General features: G+C 50.5%; 1 protein-coding gene across 1 annotated transcript in view; it reads right to left on the bottom strand.

Annotated features, from left to right (window-relative positions):
- Nucleotides 1-3,670: 3,670 nt before the first annotated feature.
- Nucleotides 3,671-14,191, bottom strand: part of ZSWIM7 (zinc finger SWIM-type containing 7) — a 631,194-nt gene continuing 620,673 nt past the window's right edge. The window contains exon 6 of the mRNA XM_086958540.1: nt 3,671-4,537. Coding sequence (XP_086814666.1) covers nt 4,424-4,537 — 114 coding nt within the window. The 3' untranslated portion in view covers nt 3,671-4,423. The remainder of the gene's footprint in view (nt 4,538-14,191) is intronic.

The raw sequence follows: 14,191 nt of genomic DNA, 5'->3' as shown, positions 1-14,191 counted from the left end.
TATAAAAAGGCACAATAATTAATTGCAGGTTTAAAAAAGGGAAAATAAATGTGACTATTTAAAACAAACTAGAATCAGTCTTGTGCAGAATAAAAGCGCATGGTACACAGGAACCCCCTTTCAACGGATTTTATAGTTCAATACTCTGGGGCCAGGATAAAAGTCAAACAAGTCACAGATACAAATAGGGCCATCTCCAGTTTTGGGCTGAGAGGATCTTAGGTAGGGGACAATGTTCCTGTGTTTGAATTTAATTAAAATCAGATCTCCTGGACAGTTTTTGGGCAACGTACCCAACCATCCTACCCTCCTGACGCTTACAATTCCGCCATCTAGGTCAGGTGGCAGCGGTCTATTGTTATTGAGCCAGAAGATGGCTTTGTTCAACAGGTCCTGGTTTGTTTCAAATTTGCCCTGTCTAAGCTCTGGCACCCCAGAGAGAACAGTCACATAGGGGGCGGCTTCAGGGGGTAGGTTGATTCGATGCCTTCTTTCATGAGGAATCCTAGGTGCTATTAAAGGGACATAAATCGGTTTAGAAGTAATATTACATCTTTTTGGGATGAGTTTGCTAGTAGAGGGATCAATTGGTGGTGCTTTTCTGTGGTCTGTAGACTTAGGTTTCTCATGGTTGGTGGAGGGCGTATAACATAAAGGAGAAGCAGTGTTTAGATTTGATGGATTAATCCTTTGTACTATTTTTTCCACGCTGGACAACCTTTCTCCCAGATCCTGAATTTTTGTGACCAGGGGTGATAGGGCCGCGTTCAGCAATCGTTCAATGTGGGCCAGTAGGGTGGATTGGAAGGGGGAAACAGAATCATTTGATGTGGCCCCCACCTTCTGTGGCGTTGAAACAGTTGAAATACCGGGGGGTGATGAGGGGCTACAGGACATTTGATCAACATTAGCTGGAATCTCCTCAATGTTCATTTTGGTGATTAGGGCCTGGGGCAGCGTGTTAGCTTGAGTGGGAATCATTACAGGCAATAAAGGTCCGGATGTGGGTGGAGTTGATATGTTAGGGACGTAGTTTGTGCCACACAAGGCATTCAGGTCCTCCCAGATAGACATATTGTTAGGACTGCAAGAGCTCCAAAATAGACACTGGACGGGTCAGGGACAAATGACAATTGGAAGCAAAAGGGTTAGTTGTTTTCTGTACCTGCTTCTATGATGGGGCCAAGTGGGGTGGCCCGTCCCGACCTCCTCGGGCCACAGAGGGCCCGCCCTTTGCCCGGGCTTAGCCCGGCGCCCGCCCGCACGCGCGCCCCGCGGGGCCGGAGGTGAGGGCTGACTTAAATAGGCTCCGGTAGCAAGGGGGTGTGGCCGCCGCCTCCTGAGTCCTCCCGCTGGCTCCAGGTGCGTCCTTGCACTTCTCTGTGCTCACGCTGCGCCTCCCGCGAAGCGGGAGACGCGAGGTCTGATTTGTATTCCCCCGGTAGCAAGAGGGTGTGGCCGCCGCCTCCCGAGTCCTCCTGCTGGCTCCAGGTGCGTCCTTGCACTTCTCTGTGCTCACGCTGCGCCTCCCGCGAAGCGGGAGACGCGAGGTCTGATTTGTATTCCCCCGGTAGCAAGGGGGTGTGGCCGCCGCCTCCCGAGTCCTCCCGCTGGCTCCAGGTGCGTCCCTGCACTTCTCTGTGCTCACGCTGCGCCTCCCGCGAAGCGGGAGACGCGAGGTCTGATTTGTATTCCCCCGGTAGCAAGGGGGTGTGGCCGCCGCCTCCCGAGTCCTCCCGCTGGCTCCAGGTGCGTCCTTGCACTTCTCTGTGCTCACGCTGCGCCTCCCGCGAAGCGGGAGACGCGAGGTCTGATTTGTATTCCTCCGGTAGCAAGGGGGTGTGGCCGCCGCCTCCCGAGTCCTCCCGCTGGCTCCAGGTGCGTCCTTGCACTTCTCTGTGCTCACGCTGCGCCTCCCGCGAAGCGGGAGACGCGAGGTCTGATTTGTATTCCCCCGGTAGCAAGGGGGTGTGGCCGCCGCCTCCCGAGTCCTCCCGCTGGCTCCAGGTGCGTCCTTGCACTTCTCTGTGCTCACGCTGCGCCTCCCGCGAAGCGGGAGACGCGAGGTCTGATTTGTATTCCCCCGGTAGCAAGGGGGTGTGGCCGCCGCCTCCCGAGTCCTCCCGCTGGCTCCAAGTGCGTCCTTGCACTTCTCTGTGCTCACGCTGCGCCTCCCGCGAAGCGGGAGACGCGAGGTCTGATTTGTATTCCCCCGGTAGCAAGGGGGTGTGGCCGCCGCCTCCCGAGTCCTCCCGCTGGCTCCAGGTGCGTCCTTGCACTTCTCTGTGCTCACGCTGCGCCTCCCGCGAAGCGGGAGACGCGAGGTCTGATTTGTATTCCCCCGGTAGCAAGGGGGTGTGGCCGCCGCCTCCCGAGTTCTCCCGCTGGCTCCAGGTGCGTCCTTGCACTTCTCTGTGCTCACGCTGCGCCTCCCGCAAAGCGGGAGACGCGAGGTCTGATTTGTATTCCCCCGGTAGCAAGGGGGTGTGGCCGCCGCCTCCCGAGTCCTCCCGCTGGCTCCAGGTGCGTCCTTGCACTTCTCTGTGCTCACGCTGCGCCTCCCGCGAAGCGGGAGACGCGAGGTCTGATTTGTATTCCCCCGGTAGCAAGGGGGTGTGGCCGCCGCCTCCCGAGTCCTCCCGCTGGCTCCAGGTGCATCCTTGCACTTCTCTGTGCTCACGCTGCGCCTCCCGCGAAGCGGGAGACGCGAGGTCTGATTTGTATTCCCCGGTAGCAAGGGGGTGTGGCCGCCGCCTCCCGAGTCCTCCCGCTGGCTCCAGGTGCGTCCTTGCACTTCTCTGTGCTCACGCTGCGCCTCCCGCGAAGCGGGAGACGCGAGGTCTGATTTGTATTCCCCCGGTAGCAAGGGGGTGTGGCCGCCGCCTCCAGAGTCCTCCCGCTGGCTCCAGGTGCGTCCTTGCACTTCTCTGTGCTCACGCTGCGCCTCCCGCGAAGCGGGAGACGCGAGGTCTGATTTGTATTCCCCCGGTAGCAAGGGGGTGTGGCCGCCGCCTCCCGAGTCCTCCCGCTGGCTCCAGGTGCGTCCTTGCACTTCTCTGTGCTCACGCTGCGCCTCCCGCGAAGCGGGAGACGCGAGGTCTGATTTTTATTCCCCCGGTAGCAAGGGGGTGTGGCCGCCGCCTCCCGAGTCCTCCCGCTGGCTCCAGGTGCATCCTTGCACTTCTCTGTGCTCACGCTGCGCCTCCCGCGAAGCGGGAGACGCGAGGTCTGATTTGTATTCCCCGGTAGCAAGGGGGTGTGGCCGCCGCCTCCCGAGTCCTCCCGCTGGCTCCAGGTGCGTCCTTGCACTTCTCTGTGCTCACGCTGCGCCTCCTCTTTGAGATGTCATCAGTGATGTCATGAGTGATGTCACTGACCATGTCATGAGTGATGTAATATGTGACGTCATCAGCAGTGTATTGCACGCGCAAGTTGTAGTGAGTCCAACTAACTATAACGTGGGAATTTCAATGGTTTTATGCGAGTAAAATTTCCACCCAACTATAACTGGTGTGAAACCTGTGTTTTTTTCAGTGAAAATATATATATATATATAATGTAGCAACAGTGGGTAACCGTGAATAATCAGGTTTAGAATCTGGTATTTTCACTAGTGGGGCTCAGTAAAAGCAATACATAACGTTATCTTAAACATTCAGTCTTAACATCTGACTTGTGCAAGTCTTTTATTTACAATATTATGTGAACATGAAACAAAAAATTAAACCTGAGAACATGACCTGCTACTTGAGTAAGTGTTAGTGCTTTCGTTGACTGCAGATGGGTAAAGAGGTTGGGCAGAGGGGTGAGACTTGGGTTTCACATACAACTTTTGAGTAGCTAAAAGGCCTATACTCAACAACCTTTTCGCCTTACACCTTCAAACTGAAACTACCTCATTATCAGGTGAGCCCTCATCACACATTAACATCCAGCTCAGTTTGGTGATGGTCTCTAGCCTGCAGCCAGCAAACTAGGTGGTCTCTTCCACTTCAGCGATGAAGCCCACGGGACTGAGTGGACTCTTCCATGAGGCAGGATTGGAGGGGCCGCCACCTCTGATTTACGTACAATGTCTCTACAGGACACTGCAGAGCGCCTCTTCCCAGTCATGGGGGGCGCAACTGGGGGAGATGGGAGAATGTACGTCTCACTGGCACATGAGTCCTGCCAACATACGACATTAGTATTCCGTTTTCGCAGAGCGGCGGCGCCTTGACACTGCTGTGCTCGTTTGTAAAGTTAAGTCTCAAACAGAAGCACATACGGGGCCTCCAGCATTTCGACGGATAGAATGTTCTTCCACAGACTGTTTCCGAAGAGCGCACTGTAATCAGCTGTCATGACAACTCTCGCGGGTGAAGGATGATGGCGCTAAAATAAACGCAGATCTCTTCTGGCGCTCGGCGCGCGCCTTCTCCCCTCACGCGCCATCCTCTCTGGCCAGGAGGAGCCGGCTCATCTGCTGGTCGGAAGCGCTGCGCTCCTGGCATGCTCCCAGGGCCTGGCTGAGGTAGATGGCGAGGACGTGCTTGCACTGCAAGGCAAAGGGACAAGAGTTAATAACAAGGTGGGAGCAGGCATCCATCCCCGCCCAAGCACCAAAGAAGCGACCAGCAGCTGACGGGGGCGGAAGCAGGATTCTAAAGTATGTCTTGACTGTTAAAAGGTCATTTTACACAAATAAAGCGTTTCTCACACAACTGTTTGCTCTGAGGTTTCGGGAAATATTTTCCTAGCCTCTTGGTTAATACAAGTGTTCCTACTTAAAAGTGACTGAGTAGGAAGCCCACGTGATTTAATTAACAGTAGGAAGTGACGTAGGAGCGCAAAGCAAACACACATGCATAGAATACCTACACGATCTGCAAAATTATCATACAAATTTGTCAAAGTCAGTAGGGCTGTCTTGGGCAAGCTGGGACGATTGTTACTTTTATTTGATTGCAAGTATACAATGCAAAAAAAACTTTGCACATCATTTTAATAGAATAGTACGAGTGCCTCTAACAGGCCACTTAGAACAGGTTCTAAAATGCTTTTTTTTTCTTTTAAAGCTGATCACAGTAAGATAGAATTCTTATTGGCCCATTGCCTTCGATTTACTGTAACTTGAAGCCACAGTTTATCTAGGTTTCTCAAACAAGTACCTCGTGAGCTATCAGTAGCTTTTCTCCTACTTGAGTAGCTTTCGTGTGTTCAGCCCAGCCTACTAATATAGAAGCTTTTGAATTATTATATGTATACTAAAATTTAAAAGCATGATCTCAAGATGAAAATGTGTCTATTTTCAGAACTCCTAGGTTGATGTTTGGCAAAAGATAGTTGCGTTTTACAAATGTTTTTAAAGCTAATATTATTACCTTAGTACCAGGTAGGTTGCAGCTAAATAGCTTTTATGTATTACCCATGTACAGTCACTCTAAATTCTCAAAGGACTTTTTTTACATTAGTGCTAGGAACCCTGCCTCATACACTGTTGTGATCACCGCTGAGAATCTTGGATGGGCTGGTCACTATTACAGCATTAATATTAGTAGCTCTGGATGATTACCATTGAACATAAGTAACTCTTATTACAGAAAGGGTTTCAGACCCCTGGTTTAATCTGACATGGATTACAAAAAAAAACCAGGCATTGGCAAAGACAAAAGGCGTCTGCTATGCGAGATCAATTGGCTTGATCAATGTTTTTTCTGGACATGTTGCACTAGCACTGCATGCTGCTATAAAAACAACAAAAAGTGCAATGGTGCATTAATGCTGTCCATGTCGTAGTACTTTTTTTTCCCTTTAGGCCATGGAGAGGTGGCTCCTAAGCCACGGCGGAGGAGAGTCGACCAGTGGTTTTCAGCAGTGAAAAAAAGGAAAAATAAAATGACAATAGGTTGTTATTATCATTTTATTCTTCTGACTTGAATCAAGTTTTGAGGCGGGGCTTCTACAGCCAGTAGAGAGTGAAGGAAATATGTGCAATTCAGTGTGCATGACTGTTTGGCCGGCTGTCTTGGGCCAGCCAAACAGTCATGCACACTTTGCATGGTCTCCACTGGCTGTATTGCACAGCATGGTTGGAGAACATGCACAGGCTCCCAGTCCTGTCTGAGTGCCGCGCGTGATTGGCTTAGAGGAGCCTGTGTACTTCCTGCTTGGCTGCTTCCTGAGGAGAGACGACAGAGGAGAGACGTACGGAGGTCTTGTACCAGCAGCCACTAAAACAATGATGCAAAGAAGCCTGCGCTGCTGTGCAATATGAGCATAAACAGTGGGGAGGGCAATGAGGGAGGGAGCAGAAACAATGGACACCATGAGATGGGCGTCAGGAAACAAACGGCAGCTAACTGGAGGAGGATGGTGGGGGATAAGAAACAATGACCAGCAGGGGAAAAGAGGAGGACGGAGGGAGGGGGTGGACAATTGACAGTGTAAGGAGGGCGAGGGTTGGGAAAAAACAATGGACAGCGGGAGGACGGCAGAAGTTGAAAAAGAAACAACGGACAGTGGGAGTAGTGGGGAGGAAGCAACAACGTGAGGAAAGCTGTGGGAAAGTAGCACAAGAGAGGTGGGGGTAGGAGGGAGGGAGCAGCAACAGCGGGAAGACTATAGGACTGCAAAGACATGCACTCTATAAGAGTGCATGTAAAAAATAGTACCTGCAAAAGACTGCGGCTGGAAGAAGGACACCTACTGCAGACATGAAGCTGTACTTGGTCGATGCGCCACAGCAGGGACACACATGAAGCCCCAGGAGGAATTTACTTAATTTTATTTTTAGAGTTTTATATAGCGCTGTCTAGACCTGGAGGTATCAGAGCGCTTTACATAGATGCGAACGTGATAGTTGCACAGGTTACATATAAGTAGATACAAACAGCAATGTACATAACATATGAAGTGCAGCGGAACAAGGGATAAACACTGGTACATGTAACAAAGAGTAGGGGGTATAGGGAAATTGGGCAGTCGGTAGTTGGATTAAATTCAAGTCACGCAGATCGGCACCAACTAGGGTAGCACCCGGGGTCAGTCCATCCCACCGGGCCAGAACAAAGACAGCCATATTCGAGTCTGGTGTAAAACTTACAGACAGGTTGTGGTCGCGGCATCGCAGCAGGACAACTTCGCTCTTAGAGCCAAAACTAGCAGACCGCCTAGAAGGCCAGCAGATAGGGGTAACATGGCTGCCTCGCACCCACCATCTCCACCGACAGGATGCAGACAAGAAGCGATGGGGGAGCATGAGTGGATCTCTGCAGTCCTTTGCTATGCACAGATGAGGCCACCAATACCAATTCCATGCATGAGACAGGCTGCAAGCGGTGCTCCCGCCGAAGACCTCCCACCTACAGAATAGAGGACTCCGTCTGTGGTCGCCAGTCCGAAAAACCTCAACCATTCAGAATTAGGGCGGAGACACCTCAGACCTTAAACGACTCACCAGTGGAGGAAGGCTGTCCCGACTCCTGGACCGCAAGAGGGGCCGCCAAGGGGATGAGAGGGCCGCAGACAGGAACCCAGTACTCTCTCCCCGCTCCGACCGGTGAAACATCTCAGGGCCCACGGGTCGTAGACTGATATAAGCACTACTCAAGTGTCTCACAATAAGACCACACTCGTTGGCGGCGCCATGTTACAGGGATTCTGCTCAGACACGGAACTGTGCACAGAGACTCAGGACCTCAGTGAATTAGGGTGTGCCAAAAACTCACCTTAGTACCCAAAATCCCCTACCAGACTAGCAATCAGTGTCACATTAGCTCTTCGTCCTATAGCAAAGTAACCAATGATTAGACAACCTAGAACATGCAACTTAGGACCATCTCAGGAATGGTGGGAAGTGAGAACACTCTTTTGTTATACTCTCATACCAGTCCACAACAGGAGTAAACAAGCATTTACAATGCAACGGTCTCGCCTTTGCAAAAGTTAGAGCTATTGGCATTGTAAATGACAACATTTTTATTTATGTGTTGGGTTTTAAAACAGATAAATAAACAGCATTGTCATTTACAATTCCAATAGCTTAATCTCTCACAAATGCGAGACCTATTGCATTTGCAATGCAGTGTTATTAGAGTAGAGAGTAGTAGAAAGTGAGTAGCAGAGAGAGAGTAGTAGAGAGTGAGTAGTAGAGTGAGTAATAGTGAGTAGCAGAGAGTGAGTAGTAGAGAGTCCGTAGTAGAGTAGTAGAGAGTGTGTAGTAGAGTAGTAGAGTGAGTACTAGAGAGTGATAGAGAGATTAATAGAGAGAGGGTAGTAGTGAGTAGTAGAGACCACCCGCTTTTCTTTGTGTTTTTATGATATTGTATAATGTGTTGTTTTACTTACCTCTTATTTTCTTTTCTTTTGATAAAGTACTTACTGGTTATCGGTTGTATTAAGAGTCCTGTGCTGCCTTCTGAGTTTCCCCCACCTCCGGGGGCGAGCACAGACCCCGTGCTGCTGCTGCTGCCCTGAGTGGGGCAAGTGCTACAAGAGAGTGCCTCGCCATTTCAGAGGGAGTGCAACTGTGTGTGTGTCCCTGGGACAGAAGGGCCAGGTCACCTTGTCCTGGAGAACAGGCCCAGTAAACCTCTGACTGCTCCAAGACCCAAAAAAAGGCTTCCCTCAAAAGACCCCAGTTGAGGGGTGTAGGGTTTTCTTTACTTTTACTTAGCAAGCTCCTTAGCACAAAAGCTTCTTGCCGCTGTATTTAAAACCAACCTTGCAGCTGGATTAAAGCTGTGCTCTTGTCCCCTCAGGGAGTGCTGTCGCTGGGCCTTAAGGTAACGTCACCTCCCTGGGGGCCTTGTGACTGGCAGCCTCTCTCTCACACCATCCCTCTCTAACGCCTTCCGTCGTAGTGCACTCCGTTAGTAGCCATCCTGGCCACTTGGGGGCTGCACTTCTTACAACTGTAGAGCGCCACCGCTGGTGGAAGGTAAAACTAAAAGTACCAGAATGCAAAGCAAACACCACAGGGTCAACTGCACAAAAGTAACATGTTAGCGGCCCCCTCCTCCCCCGCCCCCACCTCGCTGGATGGCCTCCTGGTCCGCTGACGTCGCGGAATAGCTACCCACTCCCCATTTTAAACTCCTGGGGTGAGCAGACCCTTCAAGTGTCACCATGTCATATCTGCCACTTTCATCGAGACCACGCTTTTAAGCCACCGGAAAAGTGCATTCTGGGGCTTGTAGTTTCGCTTTTAACATCGCAAGTATTGTCTCAAGCAGCAGGACTGGCTGAGCGGTTAGTCATGACAGGGGCCACTCGGCAATTTTGACAGGGGCTACTTGGTAGACATGAAAGGAGCGACTTGGTAGACATGACAGGGGGCACTTGGTAGACATGACAAGGGCCACTTGGCAGACATGACAGGTGCCCTTGGCAGACGTGACAGGGACCCCTTGGCAGACATGACAGGGACCACTTGGCAGACATGACAGGGGCCACTTGGCAGACATGACAGGGACCTCTTGGCAGACATGACATGGGCCCCTTGGCAGACATGACAGGGGCCCCTTGGCAGACATGACAGGGGCCCCTTGGCAGACATGACAGGGGCCACTAGGAAGTCATTAGTCACAGCTCCTCTGGGCTAACATTAGAAACCCCCTCTCTCTCGCTTGGTATTGGCAAACATAGAAAGGGAATAGAAAATGTTTTTTAAAAATGATGGCGGTGCAGTATATTTAAGAAAATGTAGCCCCCCCCCCACCCTAGCCACCTCCACCCCAATACCCCTCCCACCCCACCCCCCAGCCAGAAGCCCTGATCACTCAAATAATGATCGGTAGAAGGGCTGGGGTGTAGAAGACAAGAAAAATACAACTGACGTGGAGGTTTGGGTCTGCAGGACGACAAGTGAGTGATGGCGCGGCCCCTCCGAGGGGACTGATGAGGAGTGAGGGTTCAGCCTGGAACCCTCCCGGGGTGACTGCAGGTGAGTGAGGGTTCGGCCCCTCCCGAGGAGACTGATGGCGCGGGAACACTCACCCTCACACTCCCGGGGTGAAGACTGCTGGTGAGTGAGGGCTCAGCCTGGGACACATCTGGGGTGACTGCTGGTGAGTGAGGGCTCAGCCTGGGACCTCCTGGGGTGACTGCTGGTGAGTGAGGGCTGAGCCTGGAGTGAGTGAGAGATAAACTGCTGCAGAGTGAGCACTTTGCGCCCTGTGGCTCTTGGATTCTGCACTCAGTCCCTCCTTGTCTCTGCCCCACGGACTCAGAGTGAAACTGAAAGTGAAACCGTCTACGACGAGCTCTTTCCAGGCACCAGAGAAGGTGAGAGACCGTCAGGCACTTTAAAGGCGCTATGTGACTGCAGCAGACCGCCAGGCACTTTAAAGGCACTGTGTGACTGCCGGCAGATTGCCAGGCAATTGGAAGGTGCTGTGTGACTTCCGGCAGAGCGGAGACTGCCAGCGGGGGTATGAGACAGCACAAATCTGCCAGAAACCTCCTGAGAGTGCCTGGATACTGTCAGCGGAGGCAGCGCACAGCAGAGACTCTCAGGAAACACCTGAGACTGTCAGCGGGTATTGAGGCGAGGGTGCGAGGGGAGGGAGGCTGAGCCTGACACATGGTACCACCCTTGAGGCCAGCAATGGTCTTGCAATCCTTAGAAGTGTCTGCCCCAAAAGAGTGCAGCTCCTTTACCCATTGGATAAGGAGAACGTGACGTCAGCAATGTTTGAAACTTTGCCACGATTATACTAAAATAAAAGAAATAGATGTTTTTTTCTATTTCTTTCATTTTGGTATAATCGCGGCACCCACGCAATGAAAGAAATAGAAAAAACATCTATTTCTTTCATTTAGGTATAATCGCAGCACCTGCGCATTACTTATAACATTTTAAAAGTAAAGCTCGGGTTCCACGATTATACTAACATGAAAGAAATTTCTCTTTTAACCCCGTCCCTTTCAGACTGGGTGCCCAACTTACTGCTGTGGTAAAAGGTTCCTTATCTTCTTTATGAGGCCATTTGTTTCGCCCCATAAAGAAGATAAGAAACCTTTTACGCCAGCAGGAAGTCAAGGAACCCAGTCTGAAAAGGACTGGGCTTAAAGGAGAAAGAAGAACGTCACTAGGACCTCTTCTCCAATGGCTGGCCACCGTTTAGCATGAACGGTGACGCCAGCCAATGGAAAAGAGGGGCGGGGCTTAACGTCGCTAGTGAAACGTACTGAATCTCCTTAAATCTCGCCAGCTCGACTGCGCATGTGCGCAGTCTTACGCTAGCCAAGACCTAAAAAGAGACACAATAAGGTTAAAATATTTATTTTAACAACGTGATCTCAAGCGCAGTATTTTAGTCAATGTAAGCATACATATGATTAAAAATAATATGGTCAGCATGGTTACAACCCCATAAAATACAAAAGGAGGAATCATATTACAATGATAGTCGAAACAGGTAATAAAAGCGCCTAGTTTAAACACCCTCCCTATATAGGAACTATGTATTATAAAACTATAGAAGGTCTCTTGAGCTTTTTTAGGGGGACCCCATTACCTGTCCGCTCAGTAAGTGTAAATTACATCAGGACTGGCTAGTCTCTCTGTATGCCTGGAATCTTCCAAGTGTGTTCAATTCTGGCAAGTGTGCTATGATAAAGGCGCCAGAATCCTACTTGGCTTGCAGCTGCAAAAATGTAGTGTCTAGAATGTGTTACAGGGACACGCCGATAAAGCAGGATACCGTTGGCGGCTCACTGTACAGACTGGGGGCACGATGTATGTCTAGAGATGTCAAAAAACAAACCTTTTCTCCTGTATAGACCTTCGTGAAAGCTAACTTTGCAAAAACAGATAAGTAGTGTTGTGTGCAAAAAGCAGCAAAAGGTAAAATGGCGTTTAAATTTCTAATAAGCCATGCTAACTTAACATGCATGCAAAAAAGGCCAATAAACCATACTACACTATACATTTTAATATGTTAATGAAAAATGGAAATACTTTTTGTGATCACAACACTGATGCAAGAGAAGAGTCCTGGATGCTTTAAAGCAGATGTAGGTATCTACACCCCACTGATCTGCTACAAAATGTGGAGCACAGTCTTATTGATTCTGAAGCACACACTTATCTGGCCCTCAAATCTGTCAAACAGTCTAGAGCAAGCACACCAATGAGAAACCCTATCCTGAGGTAAAGAACTATAGTAGGAAATCCATCCGCCTATTGAGTACACCTAGCTTTTTCAATTTGGACTTCTCATTTTTTAGGTCTCGCCTAGCAAACACAGCGCATGCGCTGCTTCACCTTGGCGAGTCTATTGTGGCTTTTGTAAGCGAAGGGAGACAATACATGTTCACGGACAGGCGATGCGCACGCGCATGGCGTCTCCTCTCTGCCTCACATGCTCCGAGCCTGATGCAGTTTCGGTTTCACAATCAGACGTCACTAGCCTGAAGCGAAACTTGCTCACAGCAGCCAGGACGCTTCGGTGGAGAGGTGTGTTGACGACCCTGAACCCCTTAGAGGAAGCCTGCCCTGCTGCTGCCCCCTCTGCCTGCATTATTCAGGACTGTGGCTCGGTCAAACCTTAGGACTGAAACAGATAAGAGCCATGCAAGTCAGTGCGGATGAGGCCGGATGGAAGCGCCGGGTGGTGCTGGGCGGACGTTCAGGAAAGGAACATTGCGGAATGGAGGTCAGAGCGGGCCAGGGGTCCAGCGTTAAAGAAAAATAGGAGCTCCGAGCTGGAGCATGTAGCGCAATGAAGCCCCGGGCTGCGGCACTAGTCTAGGCGTGGGGCAAGTGAAAGTGGCAGCTATTTAGCTGAGTGCCGACTCCCAATTGGATCACCAGAAGACACACCCACATGACGTAGAAGCTGTGGGTGACTTTTAGTAGTGGCATTCTGAAAAGTGTGAAGCTCTTATCTGCAGCAGGAGTGAAGTATGGCGGGCTGTAGGCGCTGTGCGCAGTAACCGCATAGACTCATTATTGGTGCAGAGTTTATTGTAGGTCTTTGAACCCCCTTTCTTCAGGGTCTTTGGGATGCACATTCTATGCAGCCCGCCGCCTCCTTGCAGCTGGGCAACCTCCAGGATATTTATGTAAAATAGCCCGCGCGTGCCCCGGCCTTTGAAATGAACCGCACCCGAGAGTGAACCCAGCGTCTGGGCACACTGTGAGCCTGGGACTTGGGCTCTGGCGACTTGATTCAGAAATAGGCAGGAACAATTATTGGTAAACATTTTAAATCAAGGTAATTGACAATATGTTAATACTAATTACATAGTACGAACAACAAAACATATTCGCTAGGGACTAGCATGAAAGGCATTGCTTTCGGCCAACGCCTTGGTTCTCTTTTTATCTTTATATTTATGTTTTATCCTTTTATCGCCTTTGAGGTATGAAAGGCGGAGTTTGCCCTCCCAGTAGTTGAAATCACGATGCTGATTTCGTTGACCTCTAGGCGGATGCCTGTAACTTCTCAGTATCTGCTGGAGAGGTGCGAGCGAGGCTGGGTCAGAGTTTTGTCGCTGGTGGTCCAGTCGGACTGTGATATGAATATTCTGGGTCCACGTCGGTTCGATGGGACCACATACTGCTGATCAGGTTAAGCAGTACATGCATATTTTGGGGTGGCTCAGGGGACATGCAATAAGAGGAGGATCAAAACACTTCTGGGCAGACAACAGAAGAACTATTAGGCTCTCAAGCTCGCTGGATTGAGGGTGCATCTCAGCAGTACAGAGCGTGCAGGCCCCAGAAGAACTTCGAACAGGCAGGTTCCTGGGGAACGGCGATCAGGCATTGCACCTGTTGGTGAGGAGCGGTATTGAGCTGCAGAAAGAGGTTCGGTTCGGAAACGAGGAGAAAGGAATCGCCATGGCCAAGTCGGGCCAGGGAGATCCTCGCTGGATCCTGGAGCAGAGAGCAGATGCCACCAACGTTCACAACTGGCACTCGTGAGTAGTTACCACATGTCTAGATTTTTTTATGGCTACACTTCTATATTTTGGTAGAGGGATTGTTTCTAGAACATGTCCTAGATCTTGTAAGGTGACTACCAACAGGCAGTGTTCCAGTGGTGCTGGAGAAGGGAGATTGATGGAAGAATGAACCAACCCTGTCACTGAAAGGAGTTTAAAGTTGAGTGCTTATATGGAAAGCGTCTGCAGTTGGGGAAGTTAGGGACGGCGAAAGATACCTTTGATATAATATGTTGTGTGCTGGCACTCGCAACAG

The sequence above is a fragment of the Lissotriton vulgaris genome, chromosome 2_1, assembly GCF_964263255.1.
Source record: "Lissotriton vulgaris chromosome 2_1, aLisVul1.2, whole genome shotgun sequence".
Lineage (NCBI taxonomy): Eukaryota > Metazoa > Chordata > Amphibia > Caudata > Salamandridae > Lissotriton > Lissotriton vulgaris.
Note: the sequence above shows the minus strand (reverse complement) of the source record. Positions and strands in the feature narration are given on the sequence as shown.